Below are 27,376 nucleotides of genomic sequence, written 5' to 3'. Positions count from 1 at the left end.
ATCAGAAACACATCAGTGTTTATCATGAAGTCGTGCTGTTGTTGTTGTTGTTGTTGTTGTTAATGGTGGCGGTGTTTGCTCTTACAGAGAGACCATGTCCAGAAGTAGTCCAAGTAAACCAGCTGGACAATAACTCGCTGCTCGTCCTCTTGGAAAGTAAGTATCACACTAAACTTTGTTGTCTTCAGAAAGAGGCCTGCGTTTGTTGAATTTGAACTCCACACTTTAAAACTTCATTCTTACAGTTCTGACTGCTGCCATGTGGGTGTTTATTAAACCAGCACGATCAAAGTTACTGTCCCTGTGTGTAGTGCACGTGTAATCTTGTCGGGTTTGAAATGTTTACTTGGGTCGGGTGCCATCACTGTGACTACTCCCTGTATTCAAAGTGACTTCGGTGCATCAAGATGCCAATGAAAGGGCAAATAACCAGCAAACAGTCTGTGATTGGTTTGTGATTGAATGGGATCAGGTTGGCATTTAAATCACATCTGTAATATGGAATATATAACTGTAATAAAGCAGCATCAATCAAATCAAACAAAATCACAAATCTGTTGTAAATCAGATACAGAATGACGAAGGCTCTCTGCAACCTTCATTTCAAATGGGATTATAACCAGATACAGCACGTTGAATAAAGATGCTCCCATCTGTGCAAACTGACACAGCTGGATTGCAACTTGTTCATTTTGTTAAAGCGACCAACATGGCAGATAATTCGCCTTTGGAGCCAGTTTTGAGTGGTTGTCTTTCATATTAACCTGTCCGCTCTCTTAAGGAGAGCACTGCTATAATGATGTTATGGTGCCGTGTTGATTCTGACATACTGATAATTTATTTGTCTTAAAAGCTCAGATACAAAGAAATTTTGAGCCTTTCTGAGTTACTTTCAGTCTGACTAACCTGAAAACAGCTCCAGATATTTATTATGTTGCCTAAGGACTATTTTAACTCCTCGTTATGATTTGAGCACCATAATGCTGTCTACCTTCATATTTCCACAGAGATATTCTAACACAAACACTGCCCCTCTCTCCTCCACAGGGTCGGTACAAATAGTTGGTCTTGATGGGGAGTTTAAGAGCGGCAGAACGCAGCACTCTGAGACCATCTTCTCTCAAGATGTTGAATCTATAGGTGAGAGGAAGGAGTGAGACCCTGGTTATGGTGAATTTCGGAGACGCTGAAGGCTCAGCACTGACTCTTGTTTGTCTGTACAGTGTATTTTGATGACACGCTGTTGGCAGTGTGGCGTCACGGCTGGTTGAGGAGAGGAAAAGGTTTCACGGAAATGCTGGAGGAAATCACGGACCACAGGAAGACCCACAGACTCGTGCAGTCCGACAGGTACAGCACGTCCTCGCTTTGAATTTTCTGTGGATAAAAAAAGCACCTGCAGTCTAGACTGTACATAAAGGATGGATGCACCCTAAAGGCACAGCTCAGGGCAGACTGGATTCTACACTGACTCACAGGCGCCACCATGTGGTACAAATGAGCATAACAAGAAAGTACTGCCTGGACCTATTTTAACTGAACTTCAGTTGACGTGTGCGTATCAGAATCAGAATCAGAATCAGAATACTTTATTGATCCCTGGGGGAAATTATTTCATGGATGTTTTGGAGTTCAAGTCCCATCCTGTTGATTTAACTTGCTTTCATTCAGTTTGAAAGGTTTTAAAGTATTATAAACGCAGTTACCTACAATAAGTACTTTATAAATTAAAGCATGCATTCTGCTTATTGGCCAGCAGGTGGTGAGTCTGAGTGTGTTGAAGCTGCTGCTAATTTAATTTGTAATTAATCAGTAAACACTTTCCTGATGTTTATCTTCTCAAATGGTAGTTTCAGGTCTTATTTAATAGAACTTGTGTTTTTTTTGTGCTGATCAGTGTTTGACACGTGACCTTTTCGCCGCAGGATGGTCCTTTTAGAAACTCATCAGAGCGAGGACCCGTCGGGGCTTTCCAACCTCTACGTCCTGGAGATCGCCGAGAACTACGTCATGCTGGCCTGACTCTCCCACACCCTGCTTCTACTGGGACTTAATACAAGAGAGAAAAGACACATTGGGCTTCAACATTTGGATCTGTCATCGTTAAGTTCGATGCGTATAGACGCCTCACTGCCCCAGTATTTTAATTTCTAACCAAAGGAGAGGTAATCTGTCAGAAACAGGTGATGCCATGATGCTGAAAGTTCATTCTGACCTAAGAAGATTTCTGTGTTGTAGCCTTTATCCCTCAACCTCGGGGAGTTTGCTCTTATTTATGCCATTTTCAACTTTGGTTTGTGCGATCCAGAACAAACCAGAGCATCCAGACAGCTGAGAAAACCCTGAAGGAAGGAAGGACCTCCTCTAACACTAAAGAGGAGGGGGGCATCCTTTGTTCTGCCACCGTATTGTTGATCAGAGCAGCAGCAGCTGCCTGAGGGGACTGACACACGGGGCCTCCTGAAGACGCCACAAACAAGCTGAAAGCACTGCTGCTGCTCGCGCTGTGTGTTTAGTGACTTGAGCCTGTATGTCACACTTTTTACTGCCGTTACAGTGTAATAAAATGAGTTAACACAACATGGAAAGCTTTGTTGATTTTGGAGGCGGGTGTTGGGGCGGATGTGTTGACGGAGGGCCACGGCATCTTTAACTGCAGTGATTTCTGTTCTGTGTATCACCGTCATTTGTGCCTGTGATTCTAAGGCAGAATCGTGGGTTTGTTTCAGCACTGACGGGACGCTTTTGCTTTATTTGCAGCATCTATCGCTACCTTTTCTCTCAGTTTATGGTAGAAACGTCTGGAAAGTAATGCAGTTAGGCTCCCAGGCATTCGATATTGCTTTCAAATAATTATCCCTCCTTCCACTTCCTTAACCTCTTATCTATTGAGGTGCGTTAGGGGGCCGAAGCCTATCCCAGCTATCATAGGGTGAGAGGTGAGCGTACAATCTGAACATTTCTCATCCTGTTCCTGCTGAGTCGGCACACACATATGCACATCTACATGTTTCTTCTGGAGAACATTTATCTGGGCTTACTGACTGCAGCAGGAGTCTTCACATAAACACGGGGAAGCTGTGGATGCATCAGCGTAATTTATCCTCTTTAAGAAAATTCCCTTTTATCACCCTCTTAAGTCTCTTAAGCCACGTTGTATTTCTGCAAGGACACAATATCCCCGGATGCCCCCAAACTTTTAAAACACGATCTTATATGAACATATGGCATAAAACACTCAAAGCATATGAGTAAATATAGGCTGTTAATGAAGAAGTACTCGACTACACTGCTCATGGCTTCAGATCGTTTAAGAAGCCTTCTCCTGTGTGCACACAGAGCCAGAGGAGGAGGTGCTGACTGAGAGCACAAATCCATGGTGCTCAGGCACGATAACGTTTTAGTTTGAATTCATAATTCTGATTCGGAATTTAGGAGTTATAAACAGACGCCAAGTGATGTTACAGCAGTTTTCCTTCATAATTCCTCCCATTCTTTCGTGTTTTTATTGGAGGGAACAAATACATCCTCTACATGCTGTCTCCGGTGTCCCTGCTTCATGTGGAATATTTCAAAGCCCTACAGCCGTAAATTATTTCAATTTGTTCCTCGCTGCCTTATGAAGAAGCTCAAGCCATTAGTGCCGGCACAGATTATATTTATTTTTCAGAAATCTATCAAACTGAGTCCAGTTAAGCGTGGATAGAGAACACAGTGATGGTGGTAATGAATGTATATTTATAGATTTACAGCAAACACACTGTCACTTCTATTAGCATCTTCATTTCAGGCCACTGGATTTGTGCATAACAAATCCTTCATTTTAATTAATTTATTCTGATCTGTAATTTTCTTTGTAATTTCAGCAGCTCAGTGTGAGCAGCGACAGCGTCAGGTTTCGGCACTTCTAATGAAGCCTCTCTGCTGGCACTAATCTTTTCCTAAAAAGACGCCGGAGTTATTCTCTGCTGAATTTAAAGGTGCTTCAGAAAAACTCTTGAGGTCCTTTATTCACTGAGGAGGGAGCGTCACACGTCACCGTCAAACATTTGGCTCATTCCAGGAAAACACTTAAGATACTTGATCACAGCCAAACATGGAATTTTGAATTTCATGGCATAAACTTGTTCAGTCTGCAGTGAAATATGAGTTACAAGATCATGTGCTAATTATATGTTATGATGTGAATTTCTTAGATATCTGGGCAGGCTTGTCCCACCCTGTGTCTGTGTGTAGTCAAAGCTAAACAACACAAAAGCATCGTTATTTTATACAAAAATTGCAGTTAAAGTTTTAGGAGTGACAGGGTAGGAATGGGCTTAACAGGCATGGTTTTGAAAAAACAAAAAACAAAACCGTTATCTGAAGCCACCAAAGAGTTTCTAACAGTAAAAACATTAGAATAAAGGAATTATTCAGAGTAAATGCTGGAATTATACTATGCAATGAATGCCTTTCTTTCTTCATTACTAGCAACAAGCAATATTTTGTGGTGAAACCAATCATCTCCACCTCACACAGCCATGATTCTGCATAATGGGTACTTTTATTTATTTATTGCTCTCAGTATGCTTGTGCTGAAACCTTTGTACGGTTACTTCAGCAGGATTATGATTTTCATATGAAAGTGCTGATACATCTTTCACCCATTCTTACAAACGTCTGGCCACAAACGGTTGATGGGCCCAAGCCAACTTGATTTGACGGTCAGGCTCTTTTGGAATAACTAAAGGAAGCATACGGGACATACTTTATTTGCTAAACCATCTTGTGCTTGTTTCATTCACGTTGGAAATACTGAGCTGAGTTTGGTGGACACCTTCAGCAGCATATCGGAGAAACGGCAGGTGTAACACAGAAAAGTTTACTGTATTGTATGTGTGGTTTAAAGGGCAAGAATTTAAAATATGTAATTAAATTCAATGATTTTCCCTCTTTTGCTTGTGTCTTGGATGGGCACTCAGCCGTGCACTGGCCCCCTACCCAGAAGACCCAGTGGATAATCTGATGTTTCACCACTTTTAAATATAATTTTAAGTAGCAGTGCTACTTTTCATGTAACACACCTGTCAGCACATCATAAGTCTGAATTTATTTCTGATCAAATACTCAGATTTCCAGTGCGCCCCCTTATTCTCGCCCCCTCTGCCCACAAAAATCTTGGAAACGCCCGTGGTCCTGGCCGGTCCACTGGTTGTTAAGTGTTGGGGGTGGGGTGGTTGACTGAGGCTGACGGGGGCTGGATGTCCTCTCTTTGCCCCCCGACCACAGTGGGAGTGCGCAGTGCCAGGCCGGGCCAGCAGCAGCAGCTGACGCACCGTCACACGTACTTTACGCACGCTGGATGAAGGCAGGCAGAGACCCGGCGGAGGAGGATGCTAACACCGGCTCGGTGGGGCTGTCTCCGGGGGTTTATTTAGCAGGCAGTGGGGGTGCCGGTGTAAAATGCAGCGGGGCGGACGGGCTGTGCGGGTCGGCCTTGCTGAGCTCGGCTGCTGCGCCTCATGTTCGCCTCTCACGCATCTCTCCTAGGACTTGTGATTAGCGCGTTTTTGTTTCCAGGTCAGAATCTCCGTTTCCTGTGCGGCGTGTTTGTACTAAAATGGCCGGAGATGGCGGCGCTCTGAAGGATATCAATGAGATTAAGTCCCAGTTCCGGACCAGAGAGGGCTTCTACAAGCTGCTCACCCTCTCAGACTCGCTGCAGCGGGGCGGGCTGCCGCGGGGGCCGTCCGCCGGAGCCACGCTGGGGCCCGGGGCCGGACCGGGTCCGATACCCGGCGGAGGGGTCGGGCTGCTGCAGGGGCCCGGGGCTGCAGCCGCCGCCGCTGCCGCCTCTTCCTCCTCCAATGCCGCAGCCAACTCCTCCCCGGCTGGCTTCCTGCCGCCGGTCCGGGTCTCCATGGTGAAGCTGCAGCCCGAAGACCCGAGCGAGGAGTCGGAGCGGGTGTGCTTCAACATCGGCAGGGAGCTGTATTTCTACACGTACACCAACATCAAGAAGGTGAGGCTGGGGGCGAGTTTAGCCTGGCGTGCTAAGCTGCTAGTGTGATGCTGCTGCTTCGCATTTCGTCATCTTTTCAGGCTCTCCGAGCGGCGGCTGCTGCTGCTGCACCACCACCACAGCTTTCTGCTTGTTATGCAATGCAAAATGGAGCTGCTGCTCATTTGGCTGAATAGGTGGTGAGTGGCGCATCGTGCAAACGGATGCACAGTGTCAGAAGGAGCTGAAGGAGCAGGAAACGGCGAGAAGAAAGGCTCTGACGGCTCTCCATTCACTGCAGCCTTGCTGGGAGCTGAAGCCTGGTCCTTGGCTGGGGCTGCCTGCCAGCGCTCACAGCTGAAGGCTTGTAATTTGGAGGCACACTGCGAGATCATTTACTTTCTGCAAAATGTTGCTTTTTAACAACAGAACAATCCAGATGAACCATCACAGGCTCTGCAGCCTCCCTGTCCCCTCATTTACAAGGCCATGTGTCAAAAATAGACTCCATCCAGAGTGGGCTGAATTTGACTATTTTAATCATATTATCTAAAGGGACCCTGCTGTGCTTCATATTTTTGTTACTAGAGCAGCTTTGCATGAATCATTGTTATTCATGTTATCCTAGGCCTTACTGCAGCCCCTCCTCTCTTCCTTTAAACCAGCTTTCTCATGATTGGCTGCCCCTCACAAACAGAAGGTTTGTGACTGCAGGTGGGCGGGGCTTCTGTGCATATAGGGAGCATGTTTAAAGTAGACCTTTTAGTTTTTCTTGTTTAGCATCATATTTTTATTCTTCAGCACTGCTAGGAGAGCTTTGCATGATTCCTATAATCCTTAGTTGTCTTATTCCTGGTATTGGTGCAGCTCCTCTGTTTGTCCTCTGTTGGAAACAAGACACCATCAAAGCCTGCTAGGAGTGACCCTTGACACTCTTGTCCAAACTGAGTGGTTTCTGCCATAGAACAGAATGACTGGGTTTGCATCAAGAGGTCAGTGAGGGTGTTCTGCCTGTGCAGCCACCTGGAAATCGTTCTAGTGGTGATCAGACACGTCTTTATAGATGTGTATGCTAAGGTGTCAAAGCTTGTCATCAAGGGGACAGGAGAGGTTGGTCAGATGTCGTCTTTATTGGGAAAAGTGTTAAAACGGCTTTCTTCTGATTGGCTGCACCTCTCAAACAGAAGATTTAAACAGCAGGTGGGTGGAGCTGCTGTGTGCCTGATATGACCTTATAGAAACGAGACCTGCCACTCAGCAGCCGCCTCCCTCACAGCACCTGCTCGGGCAGGTATTTTGAAGGTTCGATATCAGTAGTTCGATATCATGTTTTGATCAAATAGGTTTTAAAAACAGGACAGTTTCAGCTTTTGGGATTTATTTTCTGCAACATTTAAGTTTTTAAGTAAAGAAATGCAAACATCTGGCATCAGTAATTAAAAGTATGAAGTAATATAATGCAGTGAGGCCCTCGGACACTCGCTATTGATTCCAAATAATTATTCTCGACTTTTCCCATTTTCTGCCGAATCAAAACAATTACAGAGCTGATTTTGTCCTCTGTCCTCTTTTGTGTTTGCCTTCCACACACGAGAGGCTGAGGGCACCGAGGTGGTGGTTCTGGTTCACATCAGGACGAGGTTATGTCTTGTGTTTGAGGATGTAATCTCATTAGATGCTCATGCAGCAGCTGTTCACCACTGAAACTTAATCATTTTGACCCTCAAGTGACTAAAATGTCCACGTGCGGTCATTTATAACCCTGTTATTCTTTTTTTAATGTGTATTTATGATGATCACAGCTACAGTTTCCTGTATCTAAGATGCATGCTTTTAGCTGTTATGTCTGTAAGTTTGGTTTTATGCAAACAAACATTGCCAACAAAATTACTTTTATTTCCATAAAACATATTGTTCTTAGTTTTAATAATGCATGTACTGCAGTATGCTCATATCATTTTAATATCAACATTTAAATAACACTAGCAGTGACTCCATAATACTTTGAGGAACAACAAATTCCAATGAAGTCGTCATAGTCGGGCGGATTTTAATCACTTGTTACTCCCGTTTTGTACTCGGACTGAACAAACATCTGGTTTGCACGTGTAGAATATTTCAAATATTTTGTACAGAAAGATCAAAATTTCTGCTGAAGGCAAAGTTGCTACTCTGAGCCTGTTATGTGTGGGTCACCGCAGAACGTCACAATGTAGCGATTCATGTTAGAAAACACACATTTGTACAAAGCTTTCTGTGATCTTTGACACACAAATGGACCAGTTCCTGAAAAAAGTTGTAGAAGTAGATGAATGGTAGGAAACATTTATACAAATAAAAATATCACAACACACATAAATGTATAAATGCCTCCTCAGGCTTAACTTTGACCACTGACAGGTGATTTTTCTCTTCATCATGACACTAAGGGTTTTAGTGACAAAAGACCACATTGTGATGGCTAAACAGCCGGGTCAGAGCATCTCCAAAGCCGCAGCCCTTGTGAGATGTTCCTGGTCCGCAGTGGGGAACCAGCGACAGAGTCACGGGCGGCCAAGGCTCACTGGAGCACAAGGGGAATGAAGGCTGGCCCGTGTGGACGACATATCCACAGACCACTCAGGGGCCCATGCTGACCCCCGTCCAGTGCCGAAAGCACAGAGAAGAGGCACGCAAGAACTAGACAGAAGCTCTGGAACAAGGTGGGACAATCTAATGGATCATGTTTTCTTTTACATCACGTGGACGGATGTGTTTTGCTTACCTGGGGAGCACCTGGCAGCAGGATGCACTGTGAGAAGAAGGCGAGCCAGCAGAGGCTTGTCGTGTGGATGTTACTTTGACACATACCACCTACCTTAGCATTGTTATAGATCTGGGGTGGGGAGCTCAAAGTCTCAGGGCCGTTGTCCTGCAAGTTTTACATATCACCCTGAGTCAACACACCTAACTCGAATGATTAGTTCATTACCAGCCTCTGAAGAACTTCAAGACATGTTGAGGAGGTAATTTAGCCATTTAAATCAGCTGTGCGGATCAAGGACACATCTAAATCCTGTGTGGCACCGTGAATGCATAAGTTATATTTCAGAACCCATTGAAGGAAAAGAGTGTTTTTGGCATGACAGAAAAAAAGAAAAGTATCATCGCTGAGGGTTTTCCCTGGAGCTGGATCTGCTTCCAGCCTGCAGCACCTCGTGCTTCTTAATGAGAAACGCTAATAACCTGTTTAAAGAAACTACAGGACGCATGTAAACAGCTTCCCCTTCCCCAAAGCGACTCGAGTAGCTTAAGCCCGCTGATCTCCATTGGAGCAGCAGTTTAGTGCATGATGATGATGATCTCTCAAACACAACCTCCTCCAGAGCATTTTAGGTCTGCAGCGTAAGTTTTCACAGAAAGGGAGTCACCTCCATAACCCTGAAAACATTTAGTTACCTCTCTAAGCTGTAGATCTTTGCAGCCCTGCCCTGTTTAACGGGTTCTCTCTGTGGTTGGTGATTGTCGGTGAACACTGCGGCCCTGCACAGAAACTTTGCTCCTTCGCTGAGATGGCAAACCCTGATGTGAAAAACGTTCAAATCAAGCTCCACTGCAGCTGCCATGGAAACACTTCAACGTGTGATGATTGGATTGTCAAAAAAAAAGAAAGAAAGAAGGACAGAAACATAAGAATGGGCACAGAAGTGTGATGTTTGTTGTTTTGGTTCTCTGAATGTCGCTGAAACTTTCTCCTCGCTGTTGTCTGCAGGCTGTGGACCTCAGTAAGCCCATAGACAAGAGGATCTACAAGGGGACGCAGCCCACGTGTCACGACTTCAACCAGTACTCGGCCACAGCAGAGAGCGTAGCTCTCATCGTGGGTTTCTCAGCCGGGCAGGTCCAGTATCTCGACCCCATCAAGAAGGAAACCAGTAAACTCTTTAACGAGGAGGTAATAAATCTGTGTCTCGGCTTTAATCTGGGTTTGTTGCAGAGAGCCGACCTGGCAAACAGGCTTGTGGTGTGTGCAGATTATGTGGCAAATTAAAACAAAACAATATGTTCATCAGATCTCAGGGATATAATGAAGGGTGGAGGGCTGAGGCTGGTGTAGCTCTTAATTTTGCAGGACAAAATTATTTTTTTTGAATCAAGTTCAGTTTTTTTTAATTCACATGCAAAGAAACAAATCTGACCAGTCAGACCACTGCATTTGAGCCAAATCTCAGACATGCAGCTAAACGTTCTCTGGGTCAATTGGCTCTCTGAAGTGATTTCTCTGCATTCACAGATGTGGCCCCAACTCAGCTCACAACAGCTCAAACTGAGATCTTGAAATATGTAGGAAAAGCTGTCGTAATGTAGCTTCAGCTCCGGGATGAAACCACGAAACTGTCCCTGCTGCTGTGTTCTGATGAGAACTGGATGAGCCCAGCGTCTGTCTCTTCCTTTTCCTGTTTAGAAACATCAGAATCAGCTCATCATCGCTTGATCTCGACTTCATTTTTTTTCCTAACGTGCATATTTTTGAGGACACTTTCAGGGTGTATATACTTTACACGACAAATTTGCATCTGAAAAGTTCATAATTTCATGTCTGGTTTGTTTGTTTGTTTTTGCAATGTGCTTGGTATGTAAAGGCTTTTATGCTGAAAGAATGGCTGGGTGTATTTCCACCTTAGCCCATTTCCTGTATGTTTTCCTGCCTCTACTGTCAAAAAAATAAAAACTGGGGCGCACTGGCAACTGTGGCTACATGTAGCTTGCCGTCACCAGTGTGTGAATGTGTGTGTGAATGGGTGGATGACTGAATGTGGTGTAAAGCGCTTTGGGGTCCTTAGGGACTAAGTAAAGCGCTGTACAAATACGGACCATTTACCATTGAGTTATAAACCTTACAGCAGCGTTTTGATCAATAGATGCTTTAGATAGACAAGAAAACCATGTGTTCCAGTAATGCAACTGAGTTTTAAATGAGAGGCACAGCTGAATGTCATCGGTACACAGATGATAAAAAATGGCTTTAAAACTACGGAAGGCCAGGACTGCCATAATGAATTCATTAAATACACCATTAAATAATTAATTAAAATTGTAAATAATTAATTAAATAAATATTTGACACATTTAATTAGTTATTTATTTATTTCACATTTTAATTAATTATTATTATTATTAATTAATAAACTCAACAAAACCTAAAACTCATACTTTTCTAATGTCTTTCTCCACCCTTCCTTCCCTCTCACCTTCTCCGTCTGTCCCCACCTCCTTCCTCTTTCACAGAGGTTGATAGACAAATCCAAGGTAACGTGTCTAAAATGGCTTCCCAAGTCGGAGAACCTGTTCCTGGCCTCCCATGCCAGCGGTCACCTCTACCTCTACAACGTGGACCACCCGTGCGGCACCACGGCACCACAGTACTCTCTGTTGCGGCAGGGCGAAGGCTTCGCCGTTTATGCCTGCAAAACCAAGACGCCGCGCAACCCTCTGCTGCGGTGGGCCGTCGGGGAGGGAGGCCTCAACGAGTTTGCGTTCTCCCCAGATGGCGTGCACGTGGCGTGCGTGGGCCAGGACGGATGCCTGCGTGTCTTCCACTTTGATTCGATGGAGCTTCAGGGCGTGATGAAGAGCTACTTTGGTGGGCTGCTCTGTGTGTCGTGGAGCCCAGATGGGAAATATCTCGCCACGGGAGGGGAGGATGATCTGGTTACTGTGTGGTCATTTGCAGAAAGCCGAGTGGTAGCGAGGGGGCACGGCCACAAGTCTTGGGTCAACGTGGTGGCATTCGATCCCTTCACGACTTCCCTGGAAGATGAGGAGCCTATGGAGCTCAGTGGCAGCGAGGAGGACCTCCACCAGGGGGCACAAAATAACTCCATGCACTTTGGGCGGGTTCGAACGAGCAGCACGTTATCCCGCCTTTCTCGGCACAGCTCGAAAGGCGGCGGCTCGCCATCGGTCACTTACCGATTTGGCTCGGTGGGGCAGGACACCCAGTTCTGTTTGTGGGACCTGACGGATGACGTGCTGTACCCGCGCCTGCCGCTGTCCCGCGCCTTTACTAACACTTTTGGGCCTTCGCTGTCCAACTCTGGCAGCGGGGGGATCAACAGCACCTCAGGTGGGGGAGGAAGTGGAGGTGTGGAGGGACATCATCACCCCCCGAACACTAACACCGGCACCTCCAACCCACCCACACTCCCTTTACCGCTTCCTCGCTCCCTTTCGCGCTCCAACTCTTTGCCCCACCCCGCTGTGGCGAACGCCTCCAAAGGCCAGGGCGCCTCAGAGGGCAGTGGGGGAGGAGGAGGAGGGGGAGGGAGCAGCGGTGGAGGAAACAGCACCCCCTTCAGCATCGGCCGCTTCGCCACTCTTTCCCTACAGGAGCGCAAGTCAGATAAGTCCGGCAGCAGCGGGGGCGTGGAGAAGGAGCACAAGCGGTACCACAGCCTGGGCAACATCAGCAAAAGCAACGACAAGATCAATGTGGCGCCGAGGAGCAACCGGCTGGACGCCGCCAAGGTGCTGGGCACTACGCTGTGCCCACGCATGCACGAAGTGCCGCTGCTGGAGCCGCTGGTCTGTAAGAAGATTGCACACGAGAGGCTGACGGTCCTGGTGTTCATGGATGACTGCATCATCACGGCCTGCCAAGAGGGCCTCATCTGTACCTGGGCACGGCCGGGGAAGGCGGTACGTCTCCTGTTAACATTTTTAAGTCATAGTTTTTCTCTCTAGTTGTTTAGTCTCGCAGTCGGTCTTAGATGTTAGAGAATAACTCGCTTCACATGTCTTCATAACTCCAGTCCAACATGGTTTTAATTTACAGTGCAGGGCAAAAACAGAGACTGTTCACAAAGATGGACTAAGCCATCATCACATCATCTTTTATTTTACAGGGTATCATCTAAGCCTTTAATCTGGTGTTTTAAAGCCAGATGGGACCATGTTTGGGTGAGACATCGAAGCTGCTGCAAAGAGTGAACAGCCCAGTTCATGCAGGCATTTCAGCCTCACTCTCGTCCTCATGAATTATGGCACATGCCACCAGGGACATGAAAAACTCAGAACAACCGAAGGCTCAATCAAGGACAGTGCACGCATTGATTTCCCAGTTGCAGATTTTCTACACCTGAAAGCAAACCCTACTTTATCATCTAATTTATTCTAAACAGGATTTAACCTCTTCAGAAGGTTGGAGCAAAGTGTCTTGAACCAATTTGTTAGTCTTAAAAGAGGACAGAGAAACACTGAGTGCTCGTGTATATTTCAAGAAAAGTTGTGATGTATTTCTGAGTAGCCCAAGTCTTGATGCACGCTCAATCTTTCAGGGAAGAAAATCCCAAAGGTTGATTCTGTTCGTCTGGACGTAGCGTTTTTGTGGGAGAAACGATTCGTCACTCATCCAGGTGACTTCTTCAGTCTCAGCTGACTGCAGGTTTCCTCAAATCTTATAAACAGTACATTTGCACAATAACTGAAGCTAGCACCACTGAATGACCAATGGGCTGGAAGGTCAGTTCCTTGATCATTAATATGCAAATTGTCATGATCATTGATCAACAACCACTGATCAATGGCCATGAGTACCATTCACAGAGAGTTGGGGAATGGCTGCAATCACAGCATTGTAAGATGGTGACAGATGTACCCTTAGGCCCCCTCCTTGATTCAGAGATGGTCTTTCCCTTTTCACGTAAATGGCCTCCTTGACTCCGCCCTCAAACCAGCGTTCCTCCCTGTCCAGGATGTTACATCCTCATCATTGAAAGAGTGTCCACTGGCCTGTAGGTGTAAATAGACTGCAGAGTCCTGACGAGGTGGCTCTTCTGTGTTGTGCCATCTGCTTCGCCAGAGGTTGTTTGGTTTCCCCGATGTATAAATCCTGGCAATCCTCCTGCACTTAACAGTGTACACTATGTTACTCTGTTTATGCCAGGGGACCTGATCCTTGGGGTGGACCAATTATTTATTTTTATTTTTTGTTCTGAAAAAATGAAGACGTCACCTGGATGAGCGCCACTCCCACTGAAACTGCTGCGTCCAGACGAACAGAATCAAGTTTTTGGGTAGCCCAAGTAGTGCTAAACACTTAAACAGTAGTATTTATGTGAAACACATTTGTCGTTTCGCCTTCAGCACCAACCATTTTCTTGCATATTTTTCAGAGTTCAGTGGTTTGTTGGAGGTTGTTGAGGTAGCTCATCATCATTGGAGGCTGACTCCCGCCTCTCAGACATGCTTGTCTCATTATTATGTATAGAAGGAAACCTAGCATGGTGTTGCTATAGCAGTGGTGCCCAAAAATGTTCCAGAAGACACTAGCCCCGAGGAGCCTTATGAATTAGTGGAGGTTAGGCCGAACAGACACCTGGAGTCTAAATCTGTCTGTTCTCTGAACTTTAAGGAGCAGGTGTGTTATTAAAAAAGTTGAATGCTAAGAAGTGTGTACATTTGCTGCTGAGATCAAAGATTTGGCAAAGGCAAAAATTAAAAGTACAGTTTGAAAGCGCATCAGCTCTCATTGGAAAAAATTAACCATGCTGGATAGGTGCTCTGATATGGGCTGGGTATGTGGTAGAATAGAATAGCCCTTCATTGTCATTGTAAATACATCAGGAATAGTAAAGACATCAGGAATAAATGGCCAACAGAACAGATATATACTATAATATATTCAAAGCAAGAGAAAGGGAAGCAGTGCAAAAGGACTCTGTCTGAGTATTGAGTCCATGTGTGAGAGGCCTGAATGAAGAGGGTTACTCAGACCATGGCTCAGATTGGTGAGTTGGGTGGGCAGGTGTGGGGCGGGGGGTGTTTGTTAACAGTCCGAATGGCTCAGGGGAGGAAGCTGTTAGTGAGTCTGGAGGTGTGTACCTGATTGACCTGACCCCGCAGCAGGTCAAACAGGTGGTGGGGTTTTCTGAGATAGGTTTCGGCTTCACTTCCAGATCCTCCTAAGTCAGGGTCCTGCTGCCTGTCCTGTAGAGGTCTTTGCAGGTCTCCATGGATACGTCTCCCCAGACCGTCACTGACCGACCACCAAACTGGTCGTGCTGAGCGAACCTGCTCTCATCTGTATAAAGCACAACCTCCCATTTCTGGTATTCTATGGCAAATGCCAGTTTGGGCTACAAGGTGCTGGGCAGTGAGCACAGGGCCCACTAGAGGGCGTCGTGTCCTCAGGTCACCCTCATGAAGTCTGTTTCTGATTGCTTGGTCAGAGACATTTACAGCTCTGGCACTGCTCATGCTGTTCCTCCTTTCACTGAGGAGCAGATACTGGTCGTGCTGATGGCTTAAAGACCTTCGTCATATCATATCATATTTCATCATATCAACGTGTCTGAGCGTCCCTCGACGTCATTAAAATGTGACACGAATGCTAAAAAGCAGTTGAACAAGAATATACTTGCTGTTGGGTCTGTGGCTTCGTCAAATTCGTGGGAACACGGTGTTGTTTTTTTGTAGCCATTTTAAAAATGGCGGTTTTAATTTTCATGAACAACAGACTCTCGAGTGATGCTACTGACCAGCCAATTGGTGGCATGCAGTCTGACGATGTCGCAGTTTAGTACCTGCTTGGATCGCGTGGAAACCCGGCGAGCAGGTACCAGGTACTATGACCTAAACCCTGAAAACCGTGGTGAACCGTGCCGAGTTGATCCAAGTATTCTAATGGAAAAGGAGTTATAGAGTAGTTCATATAAGAAACTGGGACTGATGTGGAGGACCACATCAATAATCTAATAAAGAGATAAAATTAATATTGAACAGAATCGAGTTTAGCGTATTGATAAAACCCTTTAAACAGACACTGGGTCTGGTTTGCCCACTTATTTAATTATCAGTATAATTATGAACCAGGGTAAAGTTCGGTTTGAGTGCAGACAGGAGAGGATTTTCAGTGCGTCTAACTTTGTGTTTTTCTTCTTCTCCCATTCAGAACCTGACAGCACAGAACGGGAACTCTCCGAGCGGCACGGTGGTATAGCTGGAGGGGAAGCTTTGCACTCATCCCTCCATCCTTTCCCTCGTCGTCGTCGTCCTAATATGTCAGAATTTGGGGCCAACTACCAGAGACTATACCTGACCTACCACTGCAGTATTAACCCTCAGTATAACTCTCTGTACACGCCTTCACTCAGAGGTGGGAAACTCTTCCTGAAACACTCATTTAGGAAAACTTGGGAACAAATGACACATTGAATATAGCACTAAGCCACAGTAGACCATATCAGTATATGACAGAAGTATGTGGACACCCCTTTAGTTGTTTTGTTTGTTTGTTTTCTTTTACTGCTGCTTTTGTTTATTTTCTGAGGAATGTTTTAAAGCAGCGTGGAAACCAGCCAGACCTCGTTTAGGATCAACTGGAACTATGAAATCAGTGTTAGACGCCACTAATGTGTTGGAAAAGCTGTTGCAGCAGCAGAGTATGAGTCACATACGGGTGAAGTGTTCGGGTGTCCATGTATTTTTGACCATATGATGGACCTAAAAAGCCAGCCTTATTGTTGAAACATTCAAATTTCACAACCTGTTCTGCTGATCTGGACTATTCGAGCACGTCAGCTCTACCTGGTCCCATTTTCCACATGAATTTCTTCCACTGTAGCGAAGTGGAAGTTTTTTAAAATGGGCCATTTTAAAAAACATTTATCAATTGGTTTAAATTTGCCATCACTGATAAAGTATAAACTGGATGTGTCTCTTTGGGCAGCTTTATTTTTAGATTTCTCTGTGGAAGTCTCCTTCAGAGAGTCTAAAGGGTGACCGTTCAGGGAGCGAGCACAGATGATGTTTCTGTGGGTGAAATGCTCCTCCTTCAGAGTCCTCGGGATGTTACGGGGGCCTCTAAACCTGGTTCACACATTTCATGCTGCTCAGCTTCCTGGAAAAAAAATGAAGATCATCATCCGTGGTCGTACTCCTCACTTGATGTGCTCCCATCTAGCCTGGACTCTGCAGACTCTTCCACTGAAAACTGCTCGTTTGTAGCCGGATTGATAGCTCTCATCAGATGTGTACGTTTGTAATCATTATTAGAAAACTTCCACTGAGTGATCTAAAACACGCAGCAAGCCTGGAGGCGATACAGAGGTGCACAAGGAGACAGTCTTGAAGTGCAGATTAGCCAAAATTAAGTCCAGAAAGTTGGGAAGTTTTATTATTTAATGAGCTTTTTGTCCATGATGGAAGTGAGAAAAGTGTTTCTCAGGAAGAGTTCCCCCCCCCCTAAGTGGGACTGCGGTTTATTCCCACTGTTTCCGCCCTCCCTCCTCCGTGTCTCTCTGCAGAAAGACTGCTTTAACCGCGTTCTTCATCCTTCGGTCTGTAACCCCGAAGCAACAAAGGAGCTAACGGCAGGCCCTCCTCCATCGGACCCCTCCCTTTTTCCCCTTCATGCTAAAGACACTGCAAAAGCCACGGCCATTGTATGTATGTTATTTATTTTATCACAAGACTGTGTAGTAATTTATACTGTAAATAATGAAAATACTCTATAAATACACAGCGGACAAACGTGTAGGGACTCGGCAGCGATGATGAGGTGAAGACGAAGCAGGAAAGATTATTAATATATGAAGATCCTTCTATTGTACATACAAACGAGACGGTTATAAATCGAATGTCTGCTGTTTTAGGGAACATGAAGATGTCGATGTGTTTTTATTTTGTGTTATAGAGTTTCTCCCTGAAAGCAGTCTGGGTTTAATCTGATGTTTTTGGTGTCGGGGTGACCGACCCGACTCGAGCACAGAGAGCAATCATTTCAGCTGACTGTCCAAGCTAATCAGTCGAATCGTCACTAATCCTCATGCATCCTAATGAGTAACGTTGGCACCAACAAACGCACACTGTTGCACATTCCAAGCACACACACGCACACACAGTCCCCCTCTTGGTGTAGCATCATGTATTCTGTGTTATGGACTCTCCTGTCGCACCTGAATTGCCTCTTGCAAGAATTTGCACATAAAATAAATCCACAGTTCATTGTTAGCTGCCACATTCAGGGGTGTACTTTCTGTTTATCGATCTGACTGAAGCGGCAAAACGGCTCCCATAACGCCCCCGACACTCACTGCACACGTTTAGTTGGAAGGAATTTAATAATTGCACATCTCCGTGATGAAGTTTGTTCCCTTTGCGTGACTGAATTTACTCTCGACTTGACTTTTCCGCCTTCCTATTCCTGACGATAGAAAAGAAAGCAAAAATCTGTCTGATTTTTCACTGTCGGCCATAAACCTGCCAAAAGCTGCGCCTGAAAGTTTAAACCACGTCTAAGACGGAAAGTTTCCCTCACATTTAGCATTCACTGAGTCCCGGGATCCAAAAGGACATCTGCATCTGGATTAAGGAGCTATACTTTCACAAAACCATCTAGACAATGTTTTTCTTTTGGTTCAGCTTGATTTGTATCTGTGAAAATGGAAAGCCAACGGGCAAATTTACCCCTCCGGGAATTTCAAAAATTCCTAGATCCCAGAAAATTCCAAATTGCTTGGGGATCAATTGAGCCAATCTTAAAACTTCCAATTATTAACATTTTTGCGAGTTTGAGTTTTTACTAAGTTTAACTGTCAGGCATGTTATTAGTATTAAAATAATTCCTGGTTGAATCCTTGCACTTCCCTGTATGATACTCACATAACTTTCAAAAGTAGATTTTTATTGATATTTCCGATAAAGTACAGAGATGTGATTGTACGTCACTTTAGTTCTTCAGTTTTGCTGATCCAGATGGTGTGTAGTGAGGATACGTTTGAGCCCAGATTGTAATCCAGACATTTCTGGTAGTAACAATTTATAATCAGCTGATTTAGAGGCTACAGGACTGCACCTTAACCATCCTCCCCTCATAATCAGACTGTATTTCTGTTCACTCTGATGCTGTGTGCATGACTACTTAAAAATTTGCTAATTTTAGTATCTCGGAGTATTTAAAGCGACACAGTAGTAGTAGTTTCTGATTGGCTACGTCATAAAGACGCAATTTGAAGAGTGAATCCCTGGGTGGGTGGGGCTTCTCTGTCTGAGATGACCATATAAGGAATAGCCTCACTTGGTGACCTCATACAGAGCCAAGGGTAGAAAAAAAATAAACTGTTACTGAGTTTTTAGTTTACAGGGATTCCTACACATACACTGACCTCATAAATTGAACCTTTGTCCAGGTTTAATAAAAGCACCCAGCATTCTAACATTAGGTATATCACAGAAAAGAAGGAAAAGGAGAATAGCATTAATAGTTAACACTGAAACTTTGACTGATGCTTCTGTGTTGTAAACATGATACGTTTTTGCGATATCAGGGCCAGATGTTGCCAAGAATCAAATTAAACTGAAACGGCGTATTCATTAACAGGTTATTGGCCTGATTTATTCAAAACCAGGTGTCAGTATTCAGCGCCTTCCTGTGTTTGATCTTAAACTTGTTCTTACCTGTCTGCCTATAAATAGCTGAGCAAACGTCCCGCGCTGCAGGAGCCAAGGTTGCGCCCTTGGAGCCCCAGACAAACCGTCGGTTTCTTGGCTTTGCGTCTGAGTCGCCGTTGTCGCAGCATGTGAATTCATTCTTGTCGTCATAGCAACAGCACGCCCGAGGAGGGTATCTTCGAATGAGCATCGTGAGCTTGTGGAGTCGGTCTCGGCTTTAGGGCCAAATTAATGTCGCATCGCGACGTGCGAGGGGAAAATCTGGACCTTCACCTGAAACACTGATGAGAGCACAGATTATTTAAGAGGTTTAACTTCTCCAAAAACATCTTCAAACTAAGTATTTCACAGCCAGGTGTTTGTTTAGAGGTGAACTAAGCCTGCTTCACAATGCAGCATCAAAAACCTGCCAAACTCCCTGGATACTCGAATATAGTCGGAGATTTGCCTTTGTCTCTATGGTTTGTAAAGGTTTTGGTTCTTTAAACTTGATGATTTTAGAGATCACAGTCTCTCTGTGTGTTTGTCCTCTCTGTTGCGCAGAATTAGTGTCAAATTTTATTGGAGAAGTACAATAAAGTCACAAGTTAAAACTCGTTTTAATGCAGCTTCAAGATTTCCTGTAACAACGCAGTGCCTCTGACGTCTCCTCGCAGTGTTTCCATCCATGACAAAGAGGCAAAAATGAATCCTGCACTGCAAGAGCTTATTTAGAAATCAGCACATTCTTGACTTGAACACTCACTGGGATAAAAGATAAAACATTCAGCAATAAGAGAGTCTTCAGTTCGTTTGAGAGCTGTCTTTTTAAAAGGCAGGATTTGGTTGCGTTTTTGTGCCGCATTAAGTGGAAGAAACGGTTTAAGCAGTGAGTGCTGACAGAGGTGACATTGGAGAGCAGCGTGAAAAATTTGAAATTTTTTGTTTTAGATTTGCAGCAACTGGTGTTTGTTTGAGGCGCTGAAATCAGAAAATTGAGTGTTTTTCACTGACCTCTGTTCATTTCTGTGTTCAGACTGTCTGCAGGCAGCAAAAGGAAAACAAACAGCCCTGAGTAAACAACATGTAACCCCCCACACACACTCGCACACACTCACACGCTAAAATCCAGACTTGCAGACGTTCAGCACTGAGGGAACAAACGGCGTTCCACAAATCTTTTCATCAGGATGAAGAAAAGCAAGTCAAACCACTTTAATATGTCCGTGTTTTTCTCCTGTGTGCTTGTTAATGTTGAAATATGCATTCTTCATTAATCACCATACACACACACACACACACACACACACACACACACACACACACACACACACACACACACACACACACACACACACACACTCTATGCCTGCTCTGATGGAAGTTAAAGCAGCTGAATGACGTCACTGTTTGTAAATGGAGATCTGTTATTAAAACGTGAAACCTGAACCTTCTGTTATCTGTTCTTCTCACTATAACGAGTCATATTAACATACTGAAAACAAGCCTGTGCTTTTTCATGTGGATTCATGAAGAGAGGGTTTAAATGTTTCTGTGCTTGAACTAAATATAGGCTCGAAGCATGAAGTGTAGCTGAGCTTTAGTAGCTCCAAGGACAGCTGGAGGGACCAAGATGGTAATTTTGCATCTTTAAGGCCTTTAAAGTCTTTTTTTTCTTTCCTTTTTTTTTTTAGCGTTTGGAAGATTTTTAAAAAAAAAAGAAAGCTCCCAGATTAAAATCTTCTGCCCCCCATGTCCTAGAATAACAGGATTTAACAGCCTGCTTTTTGCACACAGACACTGGGAGTCTATGGAAACATCTGCAGAACACAACAGCTTACATATGAGGACAATATTGTGTTCGTGACGTTTAAAAGAACTCCTTATATCCTTGGATATAAGGAGTTCTTTTAAACGTCACGAACACTTTGTTTAACATTCCCAGAATCACCGCAGATCGAAGATACCCTGAACTATCTGTCTGGGGAAGTCTAGCCATCTTGTCTTTCTAACAAGGACATTGATATTCCCGGAGCTCCTCACACTCCTACGCATTAGCAGTAGAGAACTAAACCAGAGGTAAAGGACTCATTCATCGATGTTCACAGGAGTAAACTGGATCAATGTTAAATGTCTGAGCCTAATTGTATGCGTCATACTGCTATCAAGGGGTCAAAGGGTAATCCTTCGGTCTGCAAACCACTGAGTGGTTGCATTAGTCATCAGACCACTGCAGTGACATGTCACATACATGTCACTGCAATTGTCTTTTGTTTGTTCTTGTTTTATGTGTAAAAAGAAGCGCTGCTGAAGTTTCTATGTTATAAATTAGACATAGAGTCAAGGCTGACATGCTGTAGTAAAACAACTATTTCTTAGATGGAACGACAGATAAAATAGAAAAATATTGAAATCTAATGACTCCAGAGAGACAAACACCTGATTTTTGCAGTTGTATCGACTTTGAAAGATTGTTTCAATTATCTGCAACGCTAAAAGGTAAATCCACAAAAATAGGGCAAACACAGCAGAGTTCCCAGAGTTGTTCGCAGTAGCTTGTCATGCGTTCCAGCAGAAGTTAAACGCAACTGTGCTCAGATTTCACTTAAACACTAAATCGTTCACTCTTGTTGCTCAAGCCAGTGAGGAGGAAGCTGAAAGTTGATGCCAGCAACGGAAGGAAAAAATCTGAGACGCACAGGAGGAAGATGAGGACGAGTTAGATTAGGAGTCCTTTCAGATGAAATGTGAGCAACTGTGCTAGACTTTGCTTTCAGTGGCAGTGCTAGTCTCTTAGATTTATTCTCATTTCACTTTGTTCTGAGTTAACATAATGTTTAAAGAAATAACAGGAACTCTCATGGAAAGGAACAAAGGTGTTTTTCTAATGTCTTCAGCCCAGTAACATAAAAGCTTTTTGTTATTTATCCAAACCTCTTGTGAGTGCCTGAAATTTGCCTGAGTGAAAATTTTTTCCCAGTTTTTGTTCATAATTTTTCCATTTTTCTTTTTTTCAACATACTATTTATACTTGATTCTTATAATGTTGGATGAGAAAATGTGAAACAGGCCACTTTTAAGTAAGGTATGAAGTCTTATGACATATACAAAATAAATAAAACTCAAATCTTTACCAGATGCTTTATTCTGTTTTTTTTTTTCTTATGTAAGTGAGGGCATAAGTTCATCACACTGTAATAACGGAAGCTGAGGTCCTACTTCTGATTTTATCTCATACTTTTGTAATTTCTGTGGAACTGCCACAGAAAAATTCAAGTTGCATTTTCTGAGCACTGTTTTTGTTTTTCTGTTGAAGTGTGGGTGATATGGTTGCTGGGTGACACTGTGCAGATCTGAGCAAAGGTAAAACTTTGGTTTTTGTGAGTTTTACCAGAAGAGTCAGATGTTTGGTTCATGTAGTTTGTAGATTGAGTTTTGGGACATAAAGTTTGGAGATAGTTTAAAAAACTGTAAAATGTGTTTAGCCAGCAAACCCAACCTGTGAGAGGATCCAGGGAGAACACAAGCATGGGGCAAACCCCACACTGACTAGAGAAATCAAATCAGGAACCTTTGTGCTGTGAGGCAACAGCGCTAACCACTACACCATCGTGCTTGATATGAATATGAGACACACACATAAACAGATGTGTCTTCTAATCTGCTCCTGTAATGAGGAATGGCTATTTATAGTTACCCTGAAACGAAGACGTGACTGTAAGAATGAGGCAGCACTTTTTTGATACCGAGCCTATCAGTTACAAATCCAAATGTCTGAGGCTTAGCGCCTGCCCTGCAGAGCCATCAGCACAAGATGTGCATGGCAACTGGAGTACTTTATTTTGTAGAGGACTGTTACAGATTTGTATGCGCTAATGAGTAGCCATTTTTATCAAGCGTGTTTTCGTCTCTGACGATCAGTGGAGTGGCGACGCAAACGAACACCATCAGCTGTAATTCCGCTGTGAGCCTGCAGAGGAAGAAAATACCCCGTTAAACACTCGGGCTGATGGTGGTAGAATGGATCGGCCGGAGGGACGCCTTGTTCTACTGTGATTGGCTGTTCCGTCGTATAACTGATGACGTTCCACTGAAGGCCGCAACAGTTTTTTGTTTTTTTTGTTTTTAATTTTTTTTTCTTTTATTAGTAATATAAACATACAAACAAAATGCACCATATATTACAGATTCAGAGAATAAACATTTCTTACATATTAGCAACTTTCATATATAGTGAAAATAAAATATAAAGATGGGGTCACATAAATTAACAGATTATTAACTCACTAAATCAAAATCTTCTACAAAGGAAACAAAAAAAGCAGCCTTTTTCTTTTTAACTAAAGTCAAAGATTTAACCAACAGGTTTAGGTCGTTTTTCCAGTGAGCCAGTGTTGGTTTAATCTTAAAAAAGCGACATTTATGTATAAAATACTTACACAAGATTAATAACACATTAACACCATAATTAGCTTTCTTTTCTTTCAAAAACACTCCAAACATTATCATATTTAAGGTAAATGGGGTAATTTGAATCCCACTGGAATAAAGCCAGGTATGAAAATCCAACCAAAATATTTGTATAAAATTGCACAAAAAGAATAGATGGTCCAAATCCTCCTCTTCTGTTTCACAAAATACACAATTACCCGTTTCTATTTTGAATCTATCACTAAGGAGTCTATTTGTCGGGTAAATTTTATTCAAGATTTTAAATTGGACTTCTTTCCCTTTAGGAGGGATAGGGAAGGTGATATAATCAGTTCTTATTTTTTCAATTTCTTCCCTTTGGAAATCTTTTAATATGTAATTACGTCTAAGTAAATTTGGAGGATAAAGACTCCTTAATGAAGATCTAAGAAACTTATTGTTGCATTTAACATCACAAAATCGAATACCATCTATATATAATTGCCTTAACTTGGGGGAGATGTCAGAATATATTATATCATTTACAACTATGTTTTTAAGTGACAATGGAATGGATTTTATAACCCGATTAAATTTACTTTTAGAACATTGGATATTAAACTTTTGGCAAAAATCTTGATGTCCTAGAACATGTCCTTCCTCATCTACAAAATGGGCAATTGCCCAAACACCTTTTGATAACCAATCTTGAATAAAAATAGATTTTCTGTTCATCAGTATATATCTATTGTTCCAAATTGGGCTATTATGTGGAGTGAAATTATGTTTAAATAACATTTTCCAATAAAGAAGGAAAGGCCGCAACAGTGTTGATGTTCACTGTAACATTGTAGCTTCAGGCGGTGTGCTGATGTAACCAATCAAACATTCGTGTGTGTGTGTGTGTGTGTGTGTGTGTGTGTGTGTGTGTGTGTGTGTGTGTGTGTGTGTGTGTGTGTGTGTGTGTGTGTGTGTGTGTGTGTTAATGTAACAAAGCATTGTTCTGGTCGGGTGGTGCGCTCAGGCTGTAATGCAGAAACCGTCTGTTGGAAAGAGGCAACAGTCACAGCTGGTTAGACACCCTGATCCAGGCTGTTTAATCTGAACAAAGGTTCAAAGTGTTTTTATTACTTTTTACTGTTTTATTTTCTAGTATAGTTAAACTATTCATTTAAATGACGCTTTAACTCCCTCCCCCAAAAAAGTGCTCACGTCAGAGGTGCTTCAGATGGCTGCTGAGAGGCGTAGAAACATCTGGAAAGAGTTTGAATGTACAGGTGAGCTCACGGTGTCAGACTGTGTATCCACTGAAACTGTGAACCTAGAAGAGTCACGGTTTTTGAGGCTCTTCTTTAGTCTTTCTAATAAACAATATGCGTATAAAGAAGCCTGTTTTGTTAGTGTACTGAGCATGCGCAGGCTGAAACAGTGCAGCTGTCTGTGTTTGACAAAAAAGAGTCACAGTCACATCACGTCTCCATAAACAAGATTCAAAAATAATCGTTAAACACCTCTGCATCATGTTCCAGTACTGTCCGACGGCCTCCAGTATCACTTCTTCATGTTCCAATTATCAAAGACTTTCTTGTAATTTTTGAAGTGGTCTTGTTCCTCCAGGCTTTCTGATGGACCTTCTTTGGATGTTGGCTGCTTGTTCATTAATTTTCAGTCCAGTCCTTTTGCCTGACAATTTCAGAAAAATGTTTTTGTTTGTTAAAGTTTTCACTCCATTCCCTTCGGGATTCTTGAATGCTGAGCTATCATAAAAAAGACACTTAAGGGATGAACCAGTGCTGAGCCTATACATAACATACATGTTTTCTTTTAACACATTTGTTCCCATTAATTTTGCAAAACTAAAAAGTTGAACTATTAGAAATGGTCAGAGTGTAAGTGTGCCTGTGAAGAAGTTCTTCTTAAGTAAGGGAAACAGAGAAAAGGCTGAGGTATGCCAAATCAAAGTTGGCATGTAGGAGGTCAGGAGAGGTCACGAGTTTCCTGGAAAACATTTAAAAAACTTAATTAATTTCAGCTTTGAATTGTGGGTATTAAATGTAAATTGATTCCAGAGGTTTACTTCACGAAACCCCTCAGCTGCTTCAGTTAAGTTGCCCCCTCCTCTTCTTACCACCTGGTGTTAAGGGGCAGGTGGCGGAGAAGCTCCATCTAAGCAAAGCGGCTGACTGGCTGTGCTTCGTAGAATAAAATGTAGTAGAATGCCTTCATTGTCACTATACAGTTGTACAATGAGATACAGAGCATCTCCTACTCAGTGCAAACATGTGGGGGGGAACAGTTCTTCAGCACTATATACATAAGAACAGTATTAACAGAGATAAAATATATAAAATGTACAAATATGCAAAAAGGTGTAAGAAAGTAAATATGTAATAAATAGTGTTATGTATATACAGTTGGGTTATTGCACATAGAATAGGGTATTCATGACTGCGTATTTACGATCAACACTCAAACCCCAAGATTTTGCCAACTTTGTCCTAAAACTAAGTTTTAAAAATATTTCCTCTCCTGGAAATCAAAATTCCGGCCTCCGTTTTCACTCCATTCCCTTCAGGATTCTTGAATGTTGTTTCTCTCTCAGGTTTCGCTTCTTACATGATCACCGTATTCGTTATGACGACACGCCATGTCACAGCGGACACGCCCCGCTCAGCGTCCCTCCAGCTGATGCAACCTAGCCGAGAGTGAAACGCAGTAAGGAGCCTCAGAGCGCCTGCGTCGAAGGGTGAAGGCAGAGACGCCAGTAATACCGGAAACAAGAACGTCTACAAAATAAAGGCACCATTCGACCGAGTGACCCACTTTCCCAATCTGCATCAAATTTCAGCTGCTAAATGATCCGTCATCGACCACTGGTGATATTTTATCAGGCATATGTATGTACTGTGTGGGATGTAAAACTATAATAAACACCCATCAAACCATTGCAAATCAAAATACCTGTAATTACAAACGAAGGTTTATTTCGAAAACAAATTATCAAGAAGACACCCATTCAGACAGATGAACAACATTAAAAACGATTTATTTATTTATTTGTTTGTTTTTTCTATTATTGATAAACCTAACGCGGATTAGACAGAAAGGCAAAACAACACGTCATGTAACCGAGTCATTAGTTAAAGCCAATTAGCAGTCTCTATCCCCGGTTAATCTTTTAAAACTGTGTCCAAACAATCAAACTGATTCGTTAGCTTCTCCTGATTACTGCTCAGAGACTAATCACTTGTTTACATCACCTTTAACTTGATCCGATCTGCTGTTTCCTTGTAAAGATAAACGGTAATGTGCTTAAGTAAAACGCAATGAAACACTAAAACTAGACTTTTGAAAAAAGATCTAAAGGAAAGTACTGTTAGACACAAAAATCACTCTAAAACGAGAATAAACAGGAAATGTTTCCAGTTTTAGTCTTTGCCGGTGTTAAAAACAGACTGGCCTAACATGATACGCAATGCTGTGTTTGTGTTGTAAACCGATTCTGGGCGTTTTAAAGTTTGCCTCAAATACCTGCTTCCTACTGTTAGAATAAAATATAATAATAACTGATAG

The 27,376-nt window shown here is 43.2% G+C and overlaps 2 protein-coding genes across 5 annotated transcripts in view; both read left to right on the top strand.

Annotated features, from left to right (window-relative positions):
• Window positions 1-2,572, top strand: part of map4k1 (mitogen-activated protein kinase kinase kinase kinase 1) — a 51,524-nt gene extending 48,952 nt beyond the window's left edge. For all 4 annotated transcript variants that reach the window (XM_085244226.1, XM_085244227.1, XM_085244230.1 and 1 more), the window contains 4 exons: window positions 88-156; window positions 1,048-1,140; window positions 1,224-1,350; window positions 1,926-2,572. In XM_085244226.1, coding sequence (XP_085100352.1) covers window positions 88-156; window positions 1,048-1,140; window positions 1,224-1,350; window positions 1,926-2,022 — 386 coding nt within the window. In that variant the 3' untranslated portion in view covers window positions 2,023-2,572. The remainder of the gene's footprint in view (window positions 1-87; window positions 157-1,047; window positions 1,141-1,223; window positions 1,351-1,925) is intronic.
• A 2,647-nt stretch (window positions 2,573-5,219) lies between these two features.
• Window positions 5,220-20,838, top strand: LOC146560263 (WD repeat-containing protein 20). Its single transcript, XM_085244223.1, has 4 exons — window positions 5,220-6,004; window positions 9,735-9,917; window positions 11,252-12,661; window positions 15,915-20,838. The coding sequence occupies exons 1-4, from the start codon at window positions 5,603-5,605 to the stop codon at window positions 15,960-15,962; spliced, it is 2,043 nt and encodes a 680-aa protein (XP_085100349.1). The 5' UTR covers window positions 5,220-5,602; the 3' UTR covers window positions 15,963-20,838.
• Window positions 20,839-27,376: the final 6,538 nt, after the last annotated feature.

Source organism: Mchenga conophoros, linkage group LG14 (assembly GCF_057382185.1).
Source record: "Mchenga conophoros isolate Kocher_MC1m ecotype Shallow Benthic linkage group LG14, M_conophoros_male_GT1.1, whole genome shotgun sequence".
Classification (NCBI taxonomy): domain Eukaryota; kingdom Metazoa; phylum Chordata; class Actinopteri; order Cichliformes; family Cichlidae; genus Mchenga; species Mchenga conophoros.
The sequence above is the reverse complement of the archived record's forward strand: the minus strand, read 5'-3'. Positions and strand labels throughout refer to the sequence as shown.

Excerpts from the sequence above, each read along its gene's own strand:
- LOC146560263 (XM_085244223.1), top strand. The coding sequence starts at position 5,603 with ATGGCCGGAGATGGCGGCGCTCTGAAGGATATCAATGAGATTAAGTCC. Across the intron at positions 9,918-11,251 it reads GTAAACTCTTTAACGAGGAG|AGGTTGATAGACAAATCCAA; the intron begins GTAATAAATCTG and ends CCTCTTTCACAG. Across the intron at positions 12,662-15,914 it reads GGGCACGGCCGGGGAAGGCG|AACCTGACAGCACAGAACGG; the intron begins GTACGTCTCCTG and ends TCTCCCATTCAG.